This window comes from Heteronotia binoei, chromosome 11 (genome assembly GCF_032191835.1).
Source record: "Heteronotia binoei isolate CCM8104 ecotype False Entrance Well chromosome 11, APGP_CSIRO_Hbin_v1, whole genome shotgun sequence".
Lineage (NCBI taxonomy): Eukaryota > Metazoa > Chordata > Lepidosauria > Squamata > Gekkonidae > Heteronotia > Heteronotia binoei.
In genome coordinates this window covers 63,154,719-63,180,572 of record NC_083233.1, presented here as the reverse complement: position 1 = coordinate 63,180,572, position 25,854 = coordinate 63,154,719, and the positions used below count along the sequence as shown (strand labels likewise).

At 45.8% G+C, this 25,854-nt stretch overlaps 1 protein-coding gene across 1 annotated transcript in view; it reads left to right on the top strand.

Moving 5' to 3' along the window:
- The window catches only part of PPIL2 (peptidylprolyl isomerase like 2), a 122,830-nt gene that overhangs the window by 5,694 nt on the left and 91,282 nt on the right, over positions 1-25,854 (top strand). Inside the window, exons 4-5 of the mRNA XM_060249625.1 lie at positions 452-514; positions 5,343-5,394. Of these exons, the coding sequence (XP_060105608.1) occupies positions 452-514; positions 5,343-5,394 (115 nt within the window). The remainder of the gene's footprint in view (positions 1-451; positions 515-5,342; positions 5,395-25,854) is intronic.

Here is a 25,854-nt window from a genome sequence, read left to right as displayed (position 1 = left end):
TAAGTGTGTGAGAGAGTGAGTGAGATTTTAGCAGGGTATGTTAATTCCATCATACTTCCTATCTTATTTAGTTGTCTTTTATGGTTCATTGATGTCCTCTTTTCTTGAAGAAGACAGTTCACATAAACTGTAGGGTTCCTATCCATCTGTGTGTACATGTGTGTGTTAAGTGCCATCAAGTCCCTTCTGACTTACGCAACTCTAGGAATTAACATTCTCCAAAATGTCCTATCATTAATAGCCTTGCTCGGGTCTTGTTGTATCCATCTATCAATATTCTGTCCATAGGACAGACAACTAAGATTCTTATGTCAGTCTACCCTTTATGGTTTGGCCACTCATTAGGTTGAGTTGAGTGGCTTGCTTATAATTTTGTCCCTTTTGGTGACAGTTAATTCATACTGATTCTAAAATGTATAATTTTTTTTTTTGCTCTACTTCCAACCCCCAGTTTATCTTTGCAGCCATTTGAATATCCCGTCTGCACGCCGGAAGGAATAGTCTTTGACTTGTTGTAAGTTTGGTTCTTTTCCTGTCTCGCTTTATTTTGCTGGTATCAGTCCTGGGATTTTACCAGTCAGGGTATGAGTTATCACTGACAGCAGAAGAAGGTGGGGAGCAGGCATTTTAATAAGTAAATTTGGAAAGAAACGGCATTTTAATAAGTAAATTTGGAAAGAAACATCATCTTTATGCAGCCGGGGTGGGCTTCCTGTGCAAATTAGCCAGGCTGTCCTTGATAATGAGACCTTGCTATATAGGGCTTGGGGAACATGCTTTGTCACAGGCTTTCTTTAGTTTTAATTGTTGAACACATGAAGCTGCCTCAGGCTGCGAGCCAAACTGCATAACACATTTGTCTTCACTTGTTGACATTTGTTTTCCTGATTCCCCACAGGCACACAGCAGCTGTGGGGAACAGTTTCTTTTAAAAAGAAAATGAAGAGGCCAAATGGATTAGGAACAGTGCCACAGGGGGAGGAACAATCCCTGCCTGTCCCCCAAACTGTTTTCATATGCAAAAACTATACAGGGGGAGGGGAGGTATTTTGGCGACATTGCTGCTCCACGTATATAGATACTCTACATCAGGGTTATCAGGCTTCTGAGCAACTGGCTGTTACCTGCTTCCTTCTCCCTATATCTTGCTTCCTTTTGCATAACAGTTTGCTTTGCAAGGTTTGCTCAATTGCACAGGAGCTACAGAGCAAAACCTCTGTTTTCTCAATTGGCTGAGGCTCCTGCCTTGGGGAGGCAGCAGAGCAGAGGAGCCAGAGCTAGTTTTTCCATGCTCTCTCAATCACACAGCAGAGCTACTGAGCCAAGCCTCTCTTCCTTATATTGGTTGAGGCTCCTCCCCTCTCCCCAAGTCCCCTTGGGAAGGAAGGAAAGAGCCACAGCTTCCTTTGCCCAGTTCCCTGGATCCCATGGGAGAAATACAAAGAAAGCACATTTAAGACCAATGAGTGCTAACGTTTTAAGCATGTTTAAAGTTTTTAAAAAATTATATTTAATTGTTTTTGTCTGTATCCTTTATAAAGTTTATATCTCTGCTACCTAATCTTAAATAGGTACAAGCATGGCCCGACCTAACCCAACATAGCCCAGCCCAACAAGGTCTCATTTATGTCAGATCCGGCCCTCATAACAAATGAGTTTGACACCCCTGCTCTACATGGAGCATCAAAATCAGCTAAATTGCTCTCTCTCCCCCAACACGGTTTTTGCAAGGAAAAAAACCAGCTTGGGGGATGAGGCAGGAGCCCTTCCTTTCCCTGTGATGCTGTTCAGTGCCCAATTGGGCTCTCTCTCTCTCTTTTTTTTTTTTGAGAAGCAGTTCTCTGCAACTGCTGTGTGGCTGCACAGAACACGAGAGAACAAAAGTGTAAACAAGGGAGTAGGATGGGTTTATTGGCTTGGGGAACAAAGAAAGAAGTATTGATAGGATTTTTTTTTTTAGTCTATCTTTGATTTTATGCTAAATTTTGATGTTTATAGTTTTAAAAGGCATTTTCTTTTAGAATATAATTGTATTGCCTCCTACTTGCTGTTGTCTGGATTCTTATGAACAAATGCTTAATAAAAGTTTCAGTTATCAAGAACCCCGTGGCGCAGAGTGGTAAAGCTGCAGTACTGCAGTCCGAGCTCTCTGCTCACGACCTGAGTTCGATCCTGGTTCAGGTAGCCGGTTCAAGGTTGACTCAGCCTTCCATCCTTCCCAGGTCGGTAAAATTAGTACCCAGCTTGCTGGGGGGGAAAGTGTAGATGTCTAGGGAAGGCAATGGCAAACCACCACATAAAAAAAAAGTCTGCCGTGAAAACGTTGTGATGCGATGTCACCTCAGAGTCAGAAATGACTGGTGCTTGCACAGGAGACTACCTTTACCTTAAAAAAAAATCAGTTATCAGTTAACAAGTGAAGGGAAATGTATCATGTAGTTTGGCTCTGCGTCAGTCCCTTGGTCTGTCAGGGCCAGTCTTGTCTACTGGAACTCCAAAGGGATCTGTTGAGGCTGGGTGAGTGGGCGTCAACGTGGCAGATGCGGTTCAATGTGGCCAAGTGCAAAGTAATGCACATTGGGGCCAAGAATCCCAGCTACAAATACAAGTTGATGGGGTGTGAACTGGCAGAGACTGACCATGAGAGAGATCTTGGGGTCGTGGTAGATAATTCACTGAAAATGTCAAGACAGTGTGCGTTTGCAATAAAAAAGGCCAACGCCATGCTGGGAATTATTAGGAAGGGAATTGAAAACAAATCAGCCAGTATCATAATGCCCCTGTATAAATCGATGGTGCGGTCTCATTTGGAGTACTGTGTGCAGTTCTGGTCGCCGCACCTCAAAAAGGATATTATAGCATTGGAGAAAGTTCAGAAAAGGGCAACTAGAATGATTAAAGGGCTGGAACACCTTCCCTATGAAGAAAGGTCGAAACGCTTAGGGCTCTTTAGCTTGGAGAAACGTCGACTGAGGGGTGACATGATAGAGGTTTACAAGATAATGCATGGGATGGAGAAAGTAGAGAAAGAAGTACTTTTCTCCCTTTCTCACAATACAAGAACTCGTGGGCATTCGATGGAATTGCTGAGCAGACAGGTTAAAACGGATAAAAGGAAGTACTTCTTCACCCAAAGGGTGATTAACATGTGGAATTCACTGCCACAGGAGGTGGTGGCGGCCACAAGCGTGGCCACCTTCAAGAGGGGGTTAGATAAAAATATGGAGCAGAGGTCCATCAGTGGCTATTAGCCACAGTGTGTGTGTATGTGCGTGTGTGTGTGTGTGTGTATATTTGGCCGCTGTGTGACACAGAATGTTGGACTGGATGGGCCTTTGGCCTGATCTAACATGGCTTCTCTTATGTTCTTATGTTCTTAACTGGCAGCAGGTCTCCAGGGCCTTTGGGAGGGGGGGGTCTTTTACATCATCCCCTTCCTTATCCTCTTCGTAGGAGAGGATTGAAATTGAGACCTCCTCCTGCATGCAGAGGAGATGCTCTGCCACTGAGCCAGGGCCCCTCCCTACACATAACTTACCACCCCACCCATTACTTGTACATGCCATTTGGCAAAATTTTATTGGGCAAGTCTGTGGCCCTGATGCATAGATTGCAGCCTGTGCTGGAAATCTGGCTTGTCTAAGAACATGAAATGCTTTCGTTTAGTTGGCTCAGCTTCTGCTCCTTCTGAAAGAGCTGCGGCTCAGAAGCAGAGTGCGTGCTTCACAAGCAGAAGCAGACAGTTCCTGGTTCAGTTCCCGCATCCCCAGTTTCCTGTGGCCTGCTGCCTGAGATCCTTTAACTGGGGTCTGAACCGGTGAAGGTGTTTAATATTAATTTTGATTTAAAAATATTCATTCACCGCCTCCCCATTGTAAATGCCAGAGACCGTTTGCAGCAATGAAAATCCAATTAAAACACCTCCGGTGGCTATATAATCGACAGATAGTAATCAGACGCAGGAACCAGCCAGACCTGCTGAAAGCAAAAAAGCAAAATTTGAAAATAGAAACAGCTCTAAGGCTCCACTCGCTAAAAACAAACGGCAGCCAATTAAAATCGTAGCACAAGCAAAAATAACAAAGGAGGGAAAGTGCAAGCCAGACCAATCAATTAAAATGTAACAAAAATATTTCAACGAAATAAGGGGTAGCTAATTCACGCAAAGTCATCTCACAGTTAGTCTGTAGGTAAAGTGAGTGCTCGACAGAGCAATGGCCCCCTCCCTGTATTCTGTTATGAGGGACGGATCTTCACCTTGTCAGGCCAGGCCATGTGTGTTATAAAATATAATGCCAGGTAGGGGAGATATAAACTTTATAAAGAACACAGACACACACACTCAGCCTAATCCACCTCACTGGCTTGTTGAGCCTCAGCCAACAGAAGGAAGAGAAACTTGGCTCAGTAGCTCAGCTGTGCAATTGAGAGAGGCTGACAAAGCGTCTTCCCTTACTTCCTCCCCAAAGGAGAAGCTTTGCTCTGTAGCTCCTGTGCGATTGAGCAAGCCTGGCAAAGCAAGTTGTGGTGCAGAAGGAAGCAAGAGAGGGAGAAGGAAGCAGACAACAGTGAGTTGCTTGCGGGCCTGATAGGAGCCCTCCAGGGGCCTGACTTGGCCCTCAGGCCACATATTTGACACCCCTGCCTTATGACATTTTAATACCTTCCCCCTGCTCCCCAAGAAGCCCATCGCCCACTCACTGCCTGCCTGCCTTACTTCAGAATTTAGGGCCTCTGCAGATGATATGTTGGTCTTAACCATGAATACTATTGGTGCTGACTTAACCACAGTTAATGCCAACTGGAGCTTGCTCTTAAGGAGCCCAATCCCAATTGGTAGGGGGAGTGTTGGATCTGCAGCCAAGATCGGAGCTGAGGTGGTTGTTGGCTGGAGCCTGCACTACACACCTTGCCACTCAGGTCTACTTTATGCATACAGGTGAGCGAAGTGGCAGAGCCTTTAGGGGGTGGAAGAGGCCACACTGTTTTAGACTCCAGGAGGGCCTTATTTCCAGATTTGAATGCAGTTTTTAAAAACTTAATGCAAATAGAGAACGAGAACATAGAAAACTAACCTGCTAAATCCACTCCCTTGTGGCTTTCTATGCTGGTTTTCTGTTTCCAAGGAGTTCTTAATGCATTTGAGCTTTCCAAGTGAGACCTTCCACCTTCATTTAAAGTGGTACATCCATTCCCGCTACCTGAGTCTCTACCACCTCATTCTCCTCTGTGCATAAGCCAGGCTGGGGTTACATCAGACACTGTATGTATTTAGCCAGTGGGGAGGGAAAGATGAGACCTTCCGCCTCCTTGTCTCACGGCTGCATCTTTTTTTGTTCCAGGAGTATTGTTCCTTGGCTAAAGAGGTATGGAACCAATCCAAGTACTGGGGAGGTAGGTGTTCTATGGACTACTTACAGTGTGATGGGCAAGGCCTCTCTCCATCATGCCCTGTTCCACATTTCCACTTCCTCTTGATTTGTTTCCACTTCACTTTAAAAAAAACCTGGCTGCTGCTTTGAAAGGGATGTGTGTGGGTATGTTTGTTAGCATGGATATGCCCCTATACGTTCATGAGATTGGAGGGTGGCTTGCCGTTCTAGTTTGAAACTGGTATCACACTGTGGCTAAAAATGTGAAGCTTGTAGTTCGAATCTCACCTTGTGCCCTGGCAATAGATTCAGGGCAGACACACAAGTTATTAAAATTTGTTGCCAGAGAATGTATTAATGGTCACAGGAGGGGTGAAATCCTAGCAGGAGCTCCTTTGCATATTAGGCCACACACCCCTGATGTAGCCAATTCTCCATGAGCTTACATGGCTCTTTTTTGTTAGCTCTTGGAGGATTGGCTACATCAGGGGTCTGTGGCCTAATATGCAAAGGAGGTCCTGCTAGAATTCCACCCCTGGCCACAGGCATAGAGGGCTTTAAGAGGGAATTGGTCAGAGTCTAGGAGGATAGGTCTGTCAGTGGCTACTAGCCCTGATGGCTGAAGGGAACCTTCACATTCAGAGGCAGTAGATCTCTGAATATCAGTGCCAGGGTGTGACATCAGGGGGAAGCCTGGGCTTCTGTGCCCTGTTGTTGGACCTCCAGAGGAACTGGTTTGCCACTGGGTGAGATGGGATGCTGGACTAGATGGCCCAAGGCACTTCTTATGTTCTTATAGAACAGCACTGCTCGTACCTTCATAACGAGGGAACCACAAGGCAATTATGAGCCCCATTTTGTAATTGGGGGTTGGGTGGAGCTGAGAAAGTCAGGGCTTGCGTAAGGCCACCTGGTGAATTTGTAGGAGAGGCAGCGTCTGGAAGTCTCCCTGATCACAGCTCACTCCCTTAGCAGCCATGCTAAACTGCCTCCCAAGACTACCTATTAATTTGGAGCTAGCCAGCTTTTCCACTCAGTCTAGGGTTGTGAAGTCAGTGTCTGAAAATGCCTGGAGACTTTGGAGGTGGAGCCGAGAGAGGGCGGGGTTTAGGGAGGGACCCCAGCATGGTACATTGCCATGTAGTCCACCCTTCAAAGCAGCCATTTTCTCCAGGGAATTAACAGAAAAACTGGAAGCAATGAAATTTACACGGAAATGAAAGAAGAGCCGGCAGCAACTGATGAGAGCATGCGTAGACCCATGTTGAAAAAATTGAGCTGAGGCTCCATGTAACGTCGGGAGAAGGAGGCTGACGAAGTGATTGAAACGTGAGGAGTCCTTTCATAAGCGGTTCCTTCCTTACTCTCTCCGCATCGTTAGGAGTCGGGCACTGAGGAAAAAAGCATTCACCCACAACTGAGTCTCCTCGAAGGAAGCCGATTTACAGGGGTACTGAAAGACTGTGTGGGAAAATTCATATGTTGAAAGCTCAGTGTTCCTTAGTTTTGTTTTAAGTTTCATTTAAACTTGCACTAAAAGGTATTTATACACATTTCCGTGTAAATTTCATTGCTTCCAGTGGTTTTTCTGTTATTTCTATTGATTACACCAGTTCCAGTTGTTTTGATCATTTTCTCCAGAGAAGCTGATCTCTGCCAGTTGGAGTCAGTTGTAAAAGCAGGAGATCTCCAGGCCCCACCTGGAGACTGGCAACTCTAATTCAGTCTCACCTAATTCCCCTCCAGATTACAGCCCCCATCCGCACAGGGCTTTGTCCATGCAGTTTCTGCGATCCCCAGCTTAGCCGCCTTGGTAATCAGAGGGGACCCCCTCCTTTCTTTTTTTACCAGTTTTTACCAGTTGTCATGTCCTAAGCTTAGGGTTGCCAGGGCCAATTCAAGAAATATTGGGGAGGAACAGTGGCTCAGTGGTAGAGCATCTGCTTGGTAAGCAGAAGGTCCCAGGTTCGATCTCTGGCATCTCCAACTAAAAAGGGTCCAAGCAAATAGGTGTGAAAAACCTCAGCTTGAGACCCTGGAGCCCGAGCAAATAGGCGTGAAAAACCTCAGCTTGAGTAGACAATACTGACTTTGATGGAACGAGGGTCTGATTCAGTATAATGGGTGGCCAACGGTAGCTCTCCAGATGTTTTTTGCCTCCAACTTCCATCAGCCCCAGCCAGCATGGCCAATGACTGGGGCTGATGGGAGTTGTAGGCAAAAAACATCTGGAGAGCTACTGTTGGCCACCCCTGCAGTATAAGGCAGCTTCATATGACTCTGTGGCGACTTTGGGGGTGGAGCCAGGAGCCAGATTGTGACAAGCACAGGTGAACTCCAAAGGAAGTTCTTGCGATCACATTTAAAGGGAGAGCACACCTTCTAAATGTCTTCCCTCCATTGGAAATAATGAAGGATGGTCACACTTTGTTTCGGGGCTCATAGAATTGTACCCCTCCAGTTCAGGAAGTGTTTAGAGGAGAAGCATCAGATGCTATATTGAAAAACAGCTCCCCCTCAGCCCCAGATACTCACCGATTGATTCTCCATTGTACCGTATGGGAACCAATTTCCATAGGGAATAATGGAGTGCCCAGCAGACATTTCCCTCCCCCTCCTCCCCTCTTTCTGCTAACCCTGAAGCGGGTGGCTCTATTGGCATGAGAGGAGGGGAATATATAGCTAATTGCGTTGAGGCTGTCTGTTTCTTTGTACCAACCTTTGCTGTTTTTCTATATTTACTGTGCACTAAACGTTTTACTACCCACTTGTTGCTCCAGGACAGGGGTGGCCAAACTTTCTGAACATAAGAGCCACATAAAATAAATGTCAGATGTCTGAGAGACACAGCACATGAATGTCATATGTCTGAGAGCCACAAGACAAGGAAGGAAAACAGATGGGGAGAGAGAGGTAGAAAGAAAGCCACTTGAACTTCAAATGCATTCTTGAAGCCATCAGCTGGCTTGGCTTCGACAAGTGATTTAAAAAGACCAGTGCCTTCTCCAAGCTGGCTGATGGGGCTTTGGAGGCTTCAAGAGCCACACAATATGTGTGAAAGAGCCACATGTGGCTCCCGAGCCTCAGTTTGGCCACCCCTGCTCTAGAGCACGTATAACAAACTTCTTGTTCTTCAACTGCTTGGGTCCTTACGTCTCTTCGATCCAAGATAAAAGGTTTTGTTAATAAGGAACATGGGTTGGGTGGGTGCTGTGGGCCTTCCCAGACAGACCCTTACCAGAGTGGTGGCAGCCACTAGAAGGCCCTTCCTGGTCTCCTGCTGTGTGACACCAGTGAAAAAGCTTGTTGGCTCTAACCCTTTAAGCCCGAATCGGAGGGCCTTATTATCTTCTTCCTTTTAAAAATCAAGTAGTGCCAGAGATTGATTGTAGTGATAACTTTTTTCCTGGTCTTTTCTCTACCATTTAGAAAACCTGATTGCTACACTGCTGCCCCCAGCACCGTATTTAACCTTTCAGCCTTAATAGCCGTTGAAATTCTGTAGTCCACATTTAAGGCAGAGAAGGGTTTTGCCATCCCGCAGTCTTTATTAGATTTTGGGCCCAATGTTGTTTTAGTGTCTTTCCAGGGATCTGGGATTTTTCTTCATTCCATGCCATCAGAAAACAAATATACCAACCTTGAACTTTGTGTAAAACTCTGCAGTATGTCTGATCCAGGAGCTTATTAAGTTTATTGCCTACTGAACCTCTTCTGCAGTAATTGAAACTTGTAGTTTAGTGTTATGTTCTCCATTAAAGTTGGACTTTGCAGTCTTGGAAGAAATGTCCTGAGATCTTGACCAGCCTCATAAAACTCCAAGGAACACTTCCATCTTCTGTAGAATGAGAGCATACATTGTTCTGCTTGGTCTTTATGGAAGGCATGAGCTTATATTTGGATTTTGCAATAATCATTGTGACTATTTGCCTGGTTCGTATTCCTATTCAACTGCCGGGGGTTTTGGTGTTAGGATGCATATGCTATAGCTATAGGAGTTTTGTCTGGTTATACCGGACTACGTCCTGCTATGCTGCTTAGCAAACTTCGAAATGTTACTCTAAGTCAAATGGTTCTTCTACTGGTCAAAGAGTTGCATAAGTTGGAGGAAGACATTTTGGGCTGGAAGGAAGCTTTGAATTTTGGGAAGCAGAGTAGCAGGATATAGGCCACTGTTCTTTGTTCCCTTTCTCTCCTTTTTAACAGAACTGATGCCGTTGGTTTTAAAGCATTAAAAGCTTTAGGATAGTGGTGTCAAACATGCGGCCCAGGGGCCAAATCAGGGCTCCTATCAGGCCCCCAAGCAACTGGCTGTTATCTGCTTCCTTCTCCCGTTCTCTTGCTTCCTTCTGCATAACAGCTTGCTTTGCGAGGCTTACTCAATTGCACAGGAGCTATAGACCAAGACCTCTATTTTCTCCACTGCCTGAGGTTCCTCCCTTGGGGAGGAAGTAGGGGAGGCAGAGCTTGCTGAGCCATGCCTCTCTTCCTCCTATTGGCTGAGGCTCCTCCTTCTCCTGGTCCCCTGGGGAAGGAAGGAAAGAGCCAGAATTTCCTTTGGCCAGTTCCCTAGATCCCATGGGAAGAAATACAAAGAAAACTTCCTTAAGAACAATGAGTTCTAATGTTTTAAGCATGTTTTAAGTTTGTTTGTTTTTTTCAAAAAAATCTTTGTGTTTGTGTGTGTCTTTTATAGCATTTATATCTCTGCTACCTAATCATAAATAGTTACACACCTGTCCTGACCCAACATGGCCCGGCCTGACAAGGTCTCATTTATGTGCTATCCGACCCTCATAACAAATGAGCTCAACACCCCTGCTTTAGAAGTTGCAGGAACATAAGAAGAGCCCTGCTGGATCAGACCAATGGTCTGTCTAGTCCAGTATCCTGTCTCTCACAGCAGCTAGTCAGTTCCTCTGGAGGGCCAACTGCAAGGCTTAGAGGCCGAGGCCTTCACACAGTTAGTTTTCCAGACTGCTTGTATTTACTGATCCCCTCGTCTGATGAAGTGTGCTTAAGAGAGCGCACGAACGCTTACGTTCTGAATAAAAATTGGTTGGTCTTAAAGGTGAACTTGATTCCTGCTTTGTTCTTCAAACTACATGATTTTTCTTCCAGCACTAGATGGCAGTCATGACCCAGGCTTTGAAAGTCTTGGGGCCATCAGGGATTTTGTTAGCTGCCTGCATAATTTTTTTTCTCCTCCGGGGAAATGTTTTGGAAATATTCCTGGAAGAAGAACTCACCATTCATATGTATTTGTCAAAAAGATCTGCAAACAGGAATGCTGGGTTTCTATCTACTCCTGCCCACATATCGTTATGCAGATTTTCTTGATTTTAGGCATACTTGCAGATTTCCATTTCTCAGGGTGTTTGACCTCTTCAGTCCATGCCTTCAATTGCCAAGAGATTATTTTGCAAGGTATGGGGGGGGGGCAAGGTGACTTTTAAAAATCATCCTCCTTTTACGATTTTGGGCCAGCTGTGCTTTAAAATTGATTTTTGGTGCAGCTGTTCGCTTTTTATCGAATGAGCAGAAGGCAGCGAGTCAGTGCTCGCCCGTGTTTTGGTTCTGTTAAATATGCAGCAGGTGACAGGTTCCTTGAAAAGAAATAGAACAACTATAAGAATGATTAGTTGCGTCGCAAGGATCAGGAAATTAAAATAACCATAACCAGGTCTGCGGGAACTGTTGAATTGACCAGAGTTTGCCCGGCGGTTTTTGCCTGCAAGTTGTGGTTCTGTGGGAAACCACAGGCGTAGCACCATTAACAAACAAGCCTGTTTTCTGATGCTTTTTGAAATTGACTGGGGGACATAAGGAAGCCAGCAGCTTTTGGTGCGGAAGCTTGAAATGGACTAGAACGGGCACCCAAACTTGTTTAATGTAAGAGCCACATAGAATACACGTTTGAGAGTCTCAAGACATGAACATCAGATGTTTGAGAGCCTCAAGACAAGAAGGGAGGGAGGGAGGAAAGCAAATAGATGGGGGAAGGAGGAGGGAGAGGTAGAAAGAAAGCAACTTTAATGTCAATTGCATTCTCCAAGCCACCAACTGGCTTGGAGAAGTGATTTAAAGAGAAAAATGCCTTCTTCAAGCTGGCCGTCAGGAGGGTGGGGGCTTCAAAAGCCACACAATATGTGTGAAAGAGCCACATGTGGCTCTTGAGCCACAGTTTGGCCACCCCTGGACTAGAACGTGTCATCCCACTTGAAGAGCCAGTGCCAGTGGGAAAGCCACAACGAAGGAGGCGAGCATGCAGACCATCCCCGGAAACCTGCCTTTCTGGTCACAGGACTATTATGAGACTGCTTTGCAGTCTCACTGCCAGAAACCATAGGCCAAGCATCCATGAAAGACAGGAGTTCGTGTTTTCATCCATATTATGGGCAGGGGGGGAGCACGTGTGTCATGTTTACAGCAAGGGAAGCAATATTTGCAGGGCAATAACGTGCATTAATTGCAGTGGAGAAGGTTCTCGAGTGTTGATTAAGGTACTTTACAGCATGTATTTGATTTCTGCCTTGCCAGTGGTTCTTTGAAAGAATTGCTTTGCCTGTCAGCTGTTAAAGGATTTGCATCCACAAAAGGCCTGCCTCACAGTCAACAGTCCTTAGTGCAACTCTGACAATGCATCTACACAATCTGTGTGTCAAATATATGAATAGCTGGCAGTTTTCAAAGCAGGGAAGCATTTCCGGCAAGTTGCTTTTACTGTCTCACTATGGAAATTACTGTGCCAGCCATTGCTTCTGTTTAATATTAACCGTGGCTTTTAAAAAACAAAACAAAGGGAATTCACGTGCATCGTCCCCTGAAAAATTTCTGCAGAATATGAGATAAGGATGGTTGCTGTATATTCTTCCCTGGTCACTAATTTATTTTATTTTTTAAAAAAGAATATGGACTAGTTGGGGCTTAAACTTAATTTGTCTTTCATACAGTTACATGTTTGGAGCCTATGAGCATTAACGGGCGTGACTCTAACTTGTGAGAATCTTTATTTTTGTGCCGTATTTTTTTCTTGTTTGGATTTATGCCATTTACCAGGGCTTTTTTGAGCAGGAACACACAGGAACGCAGTTCCGGCTGGCTTGGCACCAGGGGGTGTGGCCTAATATGCAAATGTGCCTGCTGGGCTTTTTATACAAAAAAAGCCCTGCCATTTACCATGAAGAAGCCCTGACCTAGATAGCCCAGGCTAGCCTAATCTCATCAGATTGTGGAAGCTAAGCAAGGTCAGCCCTGATTAGTATTGGGATGGGAGACCGCTGATGAATACTAGGGTTGTTGTGATGCAGTGGCAAACCACCTCTGAGCGTCTCTTGCCTTGAAAACTCGTCTGCTTCTACTTTACAGGAAAAATACAAACAAACCCCAAACATGAGGAAAGATGGGGTGTAAATGTCTTCATAAATAAAATTTTAAAGTGGACAAAGAATAAAAAGGCCATATTTGTCGCTCTTTACTGTCATGGATTTGGCCAAGAACACAGGGCAACAGTTGTCGGTTTTATCCAAAACAGATCACAGAGGATACTTCTGCTGGCCAGAAGAAAGGAATTCCCTTGCCCATTCAGATAAATATGTCAATGGAGGAGTCTTAAGGACCCAGAGTGCAACATCTTTGGAGACCAATAGTGGCATAAGAGACTAATATGGCCTTCTAGAAGATTAGTAATAATATACATAATATCAGCAGATGTTTCTGAGCCCAGGTTTGAGAAATATCTCAGAGTGGTAAGAATGCCAGCTAAACACCAAAGTAAAGATGTAATTCGAAGTCTTAGTGGAGGTCTGATGGATAATCATTATGTATGAGAAATGTGTAATAATTATTTTTAAGTATTCTTTGACTAAAGACCACAAGGAATACCAGGGTCATGATGTGGAGGCAGGCAATGGCAAACCACCTCTGAATGCCTCTTACCTTGAAAACCTCACCGTGTCACCATAAGTTGGCTGCAACTTAGTAAGTAAGTAAGTAAAATTTTATTTGTATCCCGCCCTCCCCCGCCGAAGCAGGCTCAGGGCGGCTAACAACACAATGACCAATGGTACATTAATAAATAGAACAGTAATAAACAACACAATGACCAATGGTACATTAATAAATATTAATAAATAAAAAATTAATAAATAAAAAATAAAAAATAAACATTAATAATAACTTGACGGCACTTTACTTATACACCCCCCCCCAAATGACCTAACATAGTTTTTATACACTATAAGAAGATACCAGAGTATAGATAACTTTGGATGGTGTTTTAAAGTCACAGTAATTGCTCTCCTTTAGTTATCTGTTGAGTCACCCGATATTCTTATGTTCTTTACAGTTAGTCAATATTAAAGGTAGAAATCATTAACAGTGTAATAAAACCATAATGTGGAACCAAAGATTCTCTGGTAGTATTAATGGTGTACTGTACTAGAAGAAACAGAAACATTGTTGAGGTGTAACTCTTGCCATGAGATAAATGATCCGGGGGGTATGTGTGTGTGTGTAATTAAAGTGCCATCAAGTTGCAGCCAACTTATGGTGACCCTGTGAAGTTTTCAAGGCAAGAGGCATTCAGAGGTGGTTTGAAGAAGAAGACTGCAGATTTATACCCCGCCCTTCTCTTTGAATCAGAGACTCAAAGTGGCCTACAATCTCCTATATCTTCTCCCCCCACAACAGACACCCTGTGACATGGGTGGGGCTGAGAGGGCTCTCACAGCAGCTGCCCTTTCAAGGACAACTCCTGCAATAGCTATGGCTAACCCAAGGCCATTCTAGCAGCTGTAAGTGAAGGAGTGGGGAATCAAGCCCGGTTCTCCCAGATAAGAGCCCACTACACCGAGATGGTTTGCCATTGCCTGCCTCCACGTCATGACCCTGGTATTCCTGGTAGTCTTCTGTCCAGTTGCTAACCAGAGCTGACCCTGCTTAGCTTCTGAGATCTGATGAGATCACCTAGCCTCAGCTAGCCAGGCCAGGGCCCAGTTATCAGATATACGGGCCGTTTGATCTGATGGGCTTCACTAGAATAATCCTGAACATTAGCCCTTCACAATTTTGGAGAGCTTACGGTAGTGGGGGAGAGGGGGGCTGTCAGATCAGACGACATTTAAACAGGTCAATGTCTGTTCCCTTCCCTTCCAGTTCCCATCCTGTTCCTTGCTTATATACAGCTGGTGTTAACATTGTTTCCTGGAGGGCAAGTTTGTGCATGGCTCTCAGATTTACCATCCTCACCCTTTGATGCAGCAATGTGTATTTGCATGCCTTTTGTAAGCTTCTCTCTAGCCTACTGCTCATTCTCCATGTCCAGCTCCTAGGGCTTTTCGGTTAAAAAGGGAGCTACCTGTTCCCATCAGAGGCTTTAGGGGGCATTCTATGCAAAGGCTAACCTTTGCAGCTCCTATTGAAAGCAAAAGGAAGAATTATGTATGTATGTGCCATAAAAACACAGCAGACACCAGCAAGGGGCTTTCAAGGCAAGTGAGGAGCAGAGGTGGTTTGCCAATGCCTTCCTTTGCAGAGTTTTCCTTGGTGGTCTCCCATCTAAGTACTGACCCTGCTTAGCTTCCGTGATCTGACAGGCTTGGGCTATGCCATGCCATGCCAGTCCACATCTGTTAAAAGGAGAATTAGGTTGGATTAACCACAACACTGGCTGTAGAATCTAAAGAACAAGTATTACTCTGTGAGGGCTTGGCGGAATGTAGCACTGCCATAGAAAGCCAGTGTTATGGTTCTGAATGATGCTATTCTTTTTGCAAGAGAATTAAAAAGAAGAAGAAACGAGGTCTCCCATTTGTATTTGGCTGGCATCCAGGGACTGCCTTTCACCACGTTGGTTCCAACTGCTCTCTTCCCACCAGAGTTTTTCTCTGCTGGAAGAAATCTTAGCAGAAAGTTATCATCGGATCCAAAGTTTTTATGTTTGCAAAGAATGGACATCGCTCCTTCCAGCCAGGAGAAGTTTGTCAAGCCAACACGCTGTAGCCATTAAAGTGTTGGGCTGGGATTTGGGATGACTGGAGATCAAAGACCCACTTCTCTTTGGAGCTTGCAGGGGTCCTCTTGGGCCAGTCATTCTCCCTGATCCTCACAGAGTTGTTGCGGGAATGGAAATAGACTAGAGAGCCTGTTTAGTATAGTGGGTAAGAGCAGCGGATGCTAATCTGGAGAACCAGGTTTGATTCCCCTCCACATGCAGCCAGCTGGGTGACCTTCCTTGGGTCAGTCACAAGTTCTCTCAGTGCTGTTCTCTCAGCTCTGTCAGCCCCACCTACCTCACAGAGTATCTGTTTTGGGGAGAGGAAGGAAAGGAGACTGTAAGCCACTCTGAGACTTCGAGTGAAGGGTGGGATATAAGTCCAATCTCCTCTTCTTGTTCTAGAGAGGAGGAGGTGACATAAGAAGAAAAGAGTTCCACCAGATCAGACCAGTGGTCCATCTAGTCCAGCATCCCTGTTTCATGCATTAGCCAATCAGTTGCCTTCCAGCTCCAGTATTCAGATTTTCGGGGCCTCTGTACATAAAGGCTCTCTACAGTCACCATGGCGAATAGCTTTTGATGGACCTCTCCCCCTCTCATCTCCATAACACTAGAGCTGAAGGTCACATCATGAAGTTGATGGGCAAAAGAAAATACTTCTTCTGTCAGTGTCTGATTAACTGCTGCTAGATCACGTTGGTGATGGACACTAGCTTAGATGGCTTTGAAAGGAACCTGGATAAATGTATGGGGGATTGATCTGCTGTCAGCATGATGAGTAGATGTTCAGAGGCTGATGAATCTCTTATCAGTTGCCAGGAGATCACAACAGCTGGAGGCCTCTTGCCACCACACCTTAAGAACTTCCAAGGACACCTGGTTGGCTGCAGTAGGGAAGCAGGATGATGGCGGCTTTGGTCTGCTCCAGGAAGGCCTTTTCTGTTCTTTATGGAGAAATCTTACACCTGTCCAAGGAATGCTTACTCTTAATTGCACCTCAGGGGTGATTTTTTTTTTTTAAGTTCCCATCATGCATAGAAAAGCCTTACCTTTCTGGCAGTAATCCTCCGTTTGTGCTTTGTTGGCCTTTGTGACTTCCTTTTTCCGATTTCCACAGCTGGTACTCCAAAGAATAATGTCATATCTTTCACCTGGGGTGCTGAGCCCCAGCATTAATGCTCTGTTTATAGTATAAGAGAGATGGACGTCATTTATAGCTCCCGCAGTAGCTGTATCTCCCCTTGTTTTGATTTAGTCTGGCTTATTTCCTTCCATGCCGTGGAGGTTCATTGCGCTAAGGTGGATCACCGCTTTTGAGAATGGTTGAGCGTTAACTGCATGGCTTCTGTTTTTGTTTCACCGTCTCTTGTCTGTGTGCTATTTTTGTGCATATACACATCCCTGTAAACTCTGTCCTGTGAGCTGTCTCAGTTTTTGGCTGGTTCCCAATGCAGGTCGTTGATCTTCTTTGGCGTGGGTGGAAGTTAGGTATTGGGCTTTCCTTGCAAATAATTTAAAAAAAAAAATCCCTGTTGGACTCTGTATAGTAGTGGCAGAGTTCCTATTTTATATATAGAAAGTCCCAATGATGGTGTTTCCACTCTGAAAGCTCTTTGATGGCAGGGAAAGATAGATCTCTGCAAGGTGTTTGCACTCCTCCTTTTGTATCCAAAGTGGCCTTGGAGAGCTCCTGCCCATCAGTAGACAAGAGTGGCCTAGATCAGTGGTGTTAAATGTGCAGCCCGGGAGCTGAATCAGGCCCCCGGATGTCTCCTATCAGACCCCCGAGCATCTGTTTCCTTCTCCCTCTCTCTTCCTTCCGCATCTCAGCTTGCTTTGCCAAGCTCTCTCAATCGCACAGCAGAGCTACTGAGCCAAACCTCTTTTCCTTCAATCGGCTGAGTCTCCTCCCCCTCCTGGTCCCCTAGGGAGAGAGGGAAAGAGCTAGAGCTTTCTTTGCCCAGTTCTCTGGATCCCATGGGAGAAATACAAAGAAAGCACCTTTAAGACCAACAAGTGCTAATGTTTTTTAAGCATGTTTTGTTTCAAGTTTTTTTTAAAAAAAATAAATCTTTAGTCGTGTTTGTGTCCTTTAAAAAGTTTATATCGCTGCTACCTGATCTTAAATAGGTACACACATGGCCCGGCTCAATACAGCCTTGCCTGGCCTGACAAGGTCTCGTTTAAGTCAGATCCGTCCCTCATAACAAATGAGTTCAACACCCCCGGCCTAGATGGACCGATGTTCTGACTTGGTATTAGGCAGGTTAATATCTTGACATATCCCATGTCATATTTCTGTAATTAGGTCAGTATTATTTTCCCCATGTTGCAGATGAGGATTTGAGAGAGGAAGAACGTCTTAAATTAACACAGTCAAGCCAGTAGCATACAAAGAGCCTTACTGGATCAGACCAAGTGGTCGCATCTAGTCCAGCATTCTGTTTCACACATAGGCCAATCAGTTTGGTGTAGTGGTTAAGTGTGCAGACTCTTATCTGGGAGAACCGGGTTTGATTCCCCACTCCTCCACCTGCAGCTGCTGGAATGGCTTTGGGTCAGCCATAGCTCTCACAAAGCTGTCCTTGAAAGGGCAACTTCTATGAGAGCTCTCTCAGTCCCACCTACCTCACAGGGTGTCCGTTGTAGAGGAGGAAGATAAAGGAGATTGTGAGCCGCAATCTACCTCACAGGGTGTCCGTTGTAGAGGAGGAAGATAAAGGAGATTGTGAGCCACTCTGAGATTTGGAGAGGAGGACAAGATATAAATCCAGTATCATCATCGTCATTGTCGTCATTTGCTCTAGAGCTGTATCTGGTGCTCTGTCTTGCAGCTCATAAACAAAATGAATTGCATCAGTATTCTTGATGAAATGGTAGGTACTGAAAATGCAGGTCCCTCCCCCATTTTTAACTCGAATGCACTACCAATGCAGCTAAATTAAAAACAAATAACATCTGGTCTGGTTTATTTGGAACAGTTTTCTATACTGCATATGCAAAGCCTTGTGAGAGTAGAATCAAAACAACAAAGATTCACTTCCCAGTTCCGTCGTTAACAGCAATAACAAAATCTCAACTTTCAAAGTTTTAATTAAATAGCGAGAAGACCGTAAAGAAGAGGTAAAACAGTTGCTTTGGACAGGGAGTTTCAAAGAATGGGCGCAACTACTGAGAAGACCCTGCGATGAACCTACATCAGTTTCATATTTGAAGGGAGGTGGTCTGTGGTCCAACTGTTCTCAGCTGAGCCCTGATGATGGAGATGAATGTGTGGGAAACATTCCCCATAAATCAGCATTGAAGGGTCAGACCAAAGGTCCATCTGGTTCAGCATCTTGTCTTTCTACAGTGGCCAGTGGGATGTCTCTGGGAAGCCCAGAAGCCAGGTCATAAAGGCAGTCGTCATCCTTTGCTGTTTCCTCTCTGGAAAATTGCATTCAAAGGTACACTGCCTCTAAACAGGGAAGTTCCATTTAACCACTGTGGCTAATAGTTATCGATAGACCTTTCATCCATTAATTGGTCTATTTCCCTTCAGCCGGGATGAAGGGGCCAGGCCGTTTCAATACTGTAAAGGCTACAATAAGGACATCAAATAGTCCCCCTGGCTGACAATCGGTACAGATAAACAGTGGGAGGTGTCATGCACTCTGTGTGGCACATTTTAGCTGCATGGCAGGCCTGCAGGTTCTGCCTCAGCTGCTGTTTCTAAACCATCTTCAAGGGCCGGCCAGTGCTGCTTCAGCTGGGTCCATGCCCAGTGCTCCTGCATGAGCCCATCTGAAGAAAGGCTCCCTTCTTCAGTCCGTCCATAACGCAGCCTCTGAACGGCGTGGGCGACAAATCTATTAGCGGAACATGGAAACCTTCAACTGCTGGCAAAGGCTGAAGAGGCAGCGTGCGCCTGGAACGAATGGCCGGGCGAGAGAGCCGCAGTTTGTCCACGCCAGAAGGGCAATTAAGCTCAGCCGTGGCGGCCGCTTTCATCTTCCATCTGCCCCGGTGCCCCACTAACCTACACAGTCAAAAGAACTCCTGCTTTGTATTAACAGCGGAGGAAGGCCTCCCTCCTCGATCCTGGCAGGAACAAGCGATGTCAGCTGGCAGACGGGAGAGGGGAAGCTCGGCAGGGAAGCTTGCTCGGGATCCTTGGAAAGTAGGTCACTGCCAAAAGGAGCTTGGCTGACTTTGCGGGAGGCACGTCTCGAGAAGAAGACGGGGAAGATGGAAGACAGCCGAGGGCAGGGCACCATTTGGAACAGCGGCGAGACTGTGTCGGGCTAATGGCCTCTCTGGCTCTGCATTGTCTACTCTGACTGGCAGCAAGCGGCTTTCTGGGGCATAAAAGGCAGCCTTCTGCTTGCAAAGTGTGTGCTCTCATCCATCTAAATTGCTCCTGCAAACAAATCAGAGATAACACATCCAAAAATGTACACAAACCAGCAGAGCTGAGTGGCCTGCCACTGTCATTAATAAGGCAATCAGTATTATTCACCATCAAAGGCCAGGGAGAATAAGACTGTTTTAACCCGGTATGTACAAGAGGACAGTGCTGGTGCCAGGTGAATTGGTCTGGAGCAATAATCCCTCAATCAGGGTGCCCTCACAGAGAAGGCCCTGCTTCCAGATGCCGTTCTGCAGCTGTTGCTGACTTGGAGAAGAGTGGGAAGCAGGGCCTTGGATGAGTCCCTCAGCAGACAGGCAGGTCCATGTGGGAGAAAGCAGATGAAGGTGTAGTGATGTGAGTTAATTTTTTTTTTTGCTTATTTCACATTTCTTTAGCTACCTAACAAACCCACTAAACTGAGTAACTTGTGCAACTTTTTTGTGAAGTAGTTGGACCAAAACTTTCCAGTGGTGTTTTACATGGCATTTCAAAGACCAGCAAGATTTTAAGCAGAGTGTCAGCTTTGAGAACCAAAGCCCCCTTTGTTGGATACCTGGTGTCTGACGAATGGGGCTTTGTTGGTCTTGATGATGTTAATGGACTTGAATCTTGCTCTTCTATCCACCTGACACTGTTAACGTGAAATTTTGCACCTGTAAAAACTTAATTCTGAAACCTGTCTAAATTGTGGTGGGTGTACATATTTTATTTTGCATCATTCTTCTCTGGCTGATCTTGGTTTTTGAAAAATTCAGCAGCAAGGATTTGGGGCTCGTGCTGAGGGTTTCAAAACCAGCTACTGCTGAGGAGGAACAGGAGTGACCTGCCCATCCTCTTTAGGTGCAGCAGTGAGAATTGGGGTGCCCCAATTTGACTGGGACTCTCTGTCTCCATCTTTCCCATGGAGTGAACAGCAGTTTGCATCTGTTGCAAGATAATCCAGTCTGGAGCAAATCAAATAGGATGGCCAATTTGCACTTGGGCAGGGCTTTTTTTGAGCAGGAACGCAGTTCCAACTAGCTTGGCATCAGGGGGTGTGGCCTAATATATAAATGAGTTCCTGCTGAAAACAATGGTGTCAAGGTGTGGCCTAATATGCAAATAAGTTCCTGCACTTGGGGCAACAGCGTGGGAGGAATGGTGAAGGGCTCCTTCCCCCTGCACCGCTCTACTGAGTTCTCAAAGCTATCATACAAGCCTGCTAGTTTAATTTTTTTAAAAAAAACTTGTAGTTGAGCCCCACCACTTAGTTCTTACTGAGGTAGTTTGGGATGTAGAAGGCTCTCCTCAGGGAATGTTCCTCCACACAAAAACCATCCCCTGCAGATAGAGAACCATCATTCCAATTTTAGCCTATCCTTTTCCCTGACATGCTGAATTTCTTTGTGCATGGGAAAAAACCCTGTATTTTTTAATACGAGGCTTTTGTCACATGTATTCCTGGTTGCAGGCTAAAGTGGTGTGGTGTAGGCACGGGCGTCATCGTCTTGGTGAAGTTAAGGTCTTGTTTCATCAGACTGGCGCTAGAGAAGAAGCGCTTGCCTCCTCCTGCATATGCACCTGGTGAAACTTCAAAAATGATGCAAAATGTTTTTGCGGACATCAGTTCTACAGGACTTCTAGCCTTGACTTGGGCATGGGCACAATCCAATCTTTGGACTGGGAACCTTGCTGTGTCATAACACACAACTCTCTTGGCATGGACCCATTATTTGGTTACTTCATTTATACGCCACCTTTCTCCTCAGTGGGGACCCAGATTAGCTTGTGTCATTCTCCTCTCCTCCATTTTGTCCTCAGAACAGACCTGTGAGGGAGGTGAGGCTGAGTGTGAGTGGCCCCAGATTACACCACAAGTGTCCATCACAGGGCAGAGGATTCAGACCGCTGTTTCTCAGATCCTAGTCTGATGCTGTAACCACAACATTCTGCCAGCTTTCTCTCATCAACAACTCTTGCTGCAGAATGTTACTACCCTCCAATCCTTGCCTCACTTCCAGGGACTGTGGCTCAGTGGTAGGACATCTTCCTGGCATGCAGAAGATCCCTGGTTCAATCCCTGGCATCTCTAGTTCTGGCAGTTGGGGATGTGAAAGACCTCAACCTAAGACCGTGGAGAGTTGCTGCCAGTCTGAGTAAACAGTACTGACTTCGATGGACCAAGGGTCTGCTTCAGTGTAAGGCAGTTTTGTGTGTTCATGTGTCATTTCCTGCTGGGGTGGGTTGTTCTGTTGCAGCTCCTATCCTTAATCCCAGGTGTTGTAGAACAGATTGAATTTCATCTACAGAGAACTTGGCTTTAGCAACACCCCTTCCTCCCCACTGGACTGGCCGGCCTCCTCAGCCTTGCCAATTACTTGACCGGCTTCTGTGATGCCCCTGGAACGATACCAGTCACTGCGTTATGAGCATTGCTCATGTCACAACAATTACACTACAATTTTTGCAGATGGCTCCAAGGACCGTGTGGGAGTAGCATTAGTCCATATGGACCGTGCTGTTTCAAGGAAGCTTACCTCTGAATCATCCATATTTACTGCAGAACTTTTTACAGTCTCACTGGCCTTGGAACCACATTAAGTTTCTAGGCTCGGAACAATCTGTTATCTATACCGATTCCTGGAGCTCATTACCGGCATTGGAATTAGTTAGGCTCAATGTGTGCCTGTTGCCTTTTCCAGGTTACAACAGAAAGCACTATCAGCAACCATCTCCAAGCCAACATTACTGGTGGGTAAGGGTGTTGGACAGAAAGAGGGCTCACCAATGTCAGAAAGGCTATTGAAAGAAAGGAAAGGACCCTGATGTGTTCCATTAAATCTTGTGGTGTGGCCACTTTGGAAACATCGTGTTCCATTCTGGTTGCTCAGTTTCAAAAAGACATTGTCAACCTGGCTGAGGTATAGAAAAGGGCAGCCAAAAGGAGCAAAGAGGTTGGAACACCTTTCTTTGGAGGAAAGCCTAAAGTGTTGGGGCATTTCAAGGTCAGAAGAAAAGATAACTGTGGAGGGGCATGGAAGATGTTTCTGAAATTAAAATGTTAGAACTCTGGCTATCCAGTGAAAATTAGATGGGTGGGAAGTACAGTCAAAGCGATGGTATTCCCAGAAGTAATGTATGGCTGTGAGAGCTGGACCATAAGGAAGGTGGAGCGCAGAAGAATAGATGCTTTCAAGTTGTAGTGCTGGAGAAGACTCTTGAGAGTCCCTTGGACTGCAAGAAGATCAAATCAGTCAGTCCTAAGGGAAATCAACCCAGACTGTTCCCTGGAAGGTCAGATGCTGAAGCTCAAATACTTTGGCCACCAAATGAGAAGGGAGCACTCCCTGGGGAGGCCCTGATGCTGGGAAAGACAGAAGGCAAAAGAAGAAGGGGACAGCAAAAGATGAGATGGCTGGATGGCATTACTGATGTAACTAACATGAATTTGAACAGACTTCGGAGGATTGTGGAAGTCAGAAGGGCCTGGCATGACTTGGTCCATGAGGTCACAAAGAGTCGGACTCATCTGTGCGACTGAACAACAACAACAACAAAAAGAAGCAGAAGGAAGCACTTCTTCACATTACACATAGTAGGATTGCCAGCCTCCAGAAGTGGTACCAGTTGATCTCCTACTGTTACAGCTGATCTCCAGGATCAATACCCCTGGAGAAAATGGCTGTTTTGGAGAGTGGACTCTAGGGCATTACACCCCACTGAGATCTGTCCTCTCCCCAAACCCTGTCCTCCCCAGGCTCCCCGCCCCCCCCCCCCCCCAAAAAATCTCCAGGTATTTACCAGCCCAGAACTGGCAACCTTGACATGTGGGCAGGAAATCAAATGGAGGGGTGGGAGGAATGAGCCCTGTGTTCCATCTTCATGCTTTCATCTGTTTGGAGTCAGTGACTTACATTTTAATGCCAGTTATTGTCTGCAAGCTATAGTTTGCTCTTTCGTTGTGCGCCAGGATTGAAAGCCCAATTTTGAAGTTCTGCACCTCTGGATTGGAGAGGATGAGTAAGCCACTGCACTGCTGACCGAAAAGAGACTCAGCATGGTGCTGTGGTTCAAGTAGTCAAGTGCTGGACTACGATTCGAATCCCCACTCAGCAGTAGAAGTTTGCTGGGGTGGTCTTGGGCCGCTCTCAGCCTGAACTACCTCACGGGGTGGTTGTAATGATACAATGAAGGAGAAGAGAACAATGTTAGCTGCTTTGGGCCCCTACTGGGGGAAAAGGCAGAGTATAAATGAAGCAAATAAATAAAAAAATGATGACTTGCGTTAGTGGACTTCTCCATGTTGGGGAAGGGGATGGAGTGGTAAGTGAGATGCTTATTTATGCCAAACCCAGGCTTGACATTATACATAGACCATGCCATGAGTAATTTGCGGTGTTCACAATATATAGTGATGGCCACTTAGGTGACTTGAAATCAATGGAAGGCTGATCAATGACCACTAGCTTCAATAGGAAGATGGAACCTATCTGAGCAGAGGCAGTATAAATCTAAAGACCGATCACTGGCAACACATTGGACAGGGAGGATGCCTTTATTTTCTTCTTGTCAACTTCTCATAGGCCACTGCTGGAAGCAGAATTTTGCACTCATTGGACTTTTGCTTTAATCCAGCAAGGCTTTTGTCTTAATAGCTACTGAAGGTATACCCTATTAGCATGCTGGTCTTATGGTATCTTTCTAACTTTTAATGTTGTCCTGAGGGTTATTTTTTTAAAATACTTTTTGACAAGTTGGTCCCTGGACTGGGGCATGTCAGTTTTAATTCCTTTTCTCGGGAAAGACAGTAATCCGTGCACCGCCTTCACATTTTTTTTTTCAAAACAGTTGGCAGAGCTGCCTCCTGTGCCTCTTAAGGCCACCAGGAAATTTAGCGAGACCTAATAGTTGGCTAATAGGTGGATGTTGTGTGTTTTGAACAGAAAGTAGAATTAGGCAGATATCTTCAAACCAGAATGCGTGCAGCAAAAGCAGACAACATGAGGGTCATAGCCAGGATTTTAAAAAGTTGGTGGGGGGGGGCATGTAAAACGAGTACCCAGTTTGCCAGGGGGAAAGTGTAGATGACTGGAGAGGGCAATGGCAAGCCACCCCGTAAAAAGTCTGCCATGAAAACATCGTGATGCGACATCACCCCAGAGTTGGAAACGACTGGTGCTTGCACAGGGGGACTACTTTTACCTTTTAACAGCCCCGTGGCGCAGAGTGGTAAAGCTGCAGTACAAACGCTCTGCTCATGACCTGAGTTCAATCCTGGTAGAAGCTGGGTTCAGGTAGCCAGCTCAAGGTTGACTCAGTCTTCCATCCTTCCAAGGTCAGTAAAATGAGTACCCAGCTTGCTGGGGGGAAAGTGTAGATGACTGGGGAAGGCAATGGCAAACCACCCCGTAAAAAAGTCTGCCGTGAAAACATCGTGATGCGACGTCACCCCAGAGTCGGAAACGGCTGGTGCTTGCACAGGGGACTACCTTTACTGTTTACCTTTTTTAAAAAGTCAGGGGGCACTTAATGACTTCCTTCCCTTGACTAAAGGCACCCAACTCAGGGTGCCTGACCTTCCCTGCTGCCGCCACCACTGCTTGAGGGGCTGCAGGGGTGAAAGGTGAGGGTCGGAGGCCACCCACTTCCTCTTCTGTGATTTATTGCATGGGAGGGGTACCCCGGAGCAGCGTCTGCCTCTTCCACACCGTTTAAAAGGAGGAGCAGTGTCTGATCCTAGATACCACTTCCGTACAATTTAAATCAAGGGAGGAGGGAAGGGGTGATCCCCAGCCTCTCAGCTTTCACCCCTGTGGCGGTGACAGGGGGGAGGGAGGGGAGGTCAGAGGTACCTGAGTTGGGGTGCCCAACAGGGAGTCATGGGGCAAGGCCCCCATGGACACACACACACACCCTCCTGTAGCTACCAGCCTGGATGGCACTCTGTCTCTAAAAGAGAACTGCACCTTTTTGGTTGCTAGAAAGCTGTATTGTCCTGATGAAATCAGAATGCAGCATCGTGGCCAGATTTCAAAGGAATTGTTAACTGTGCCTCCAAACCCCCTGGACCTACTACTTATCATATCACATTGGTTGTGGCCACAAAAAGAAGTGAC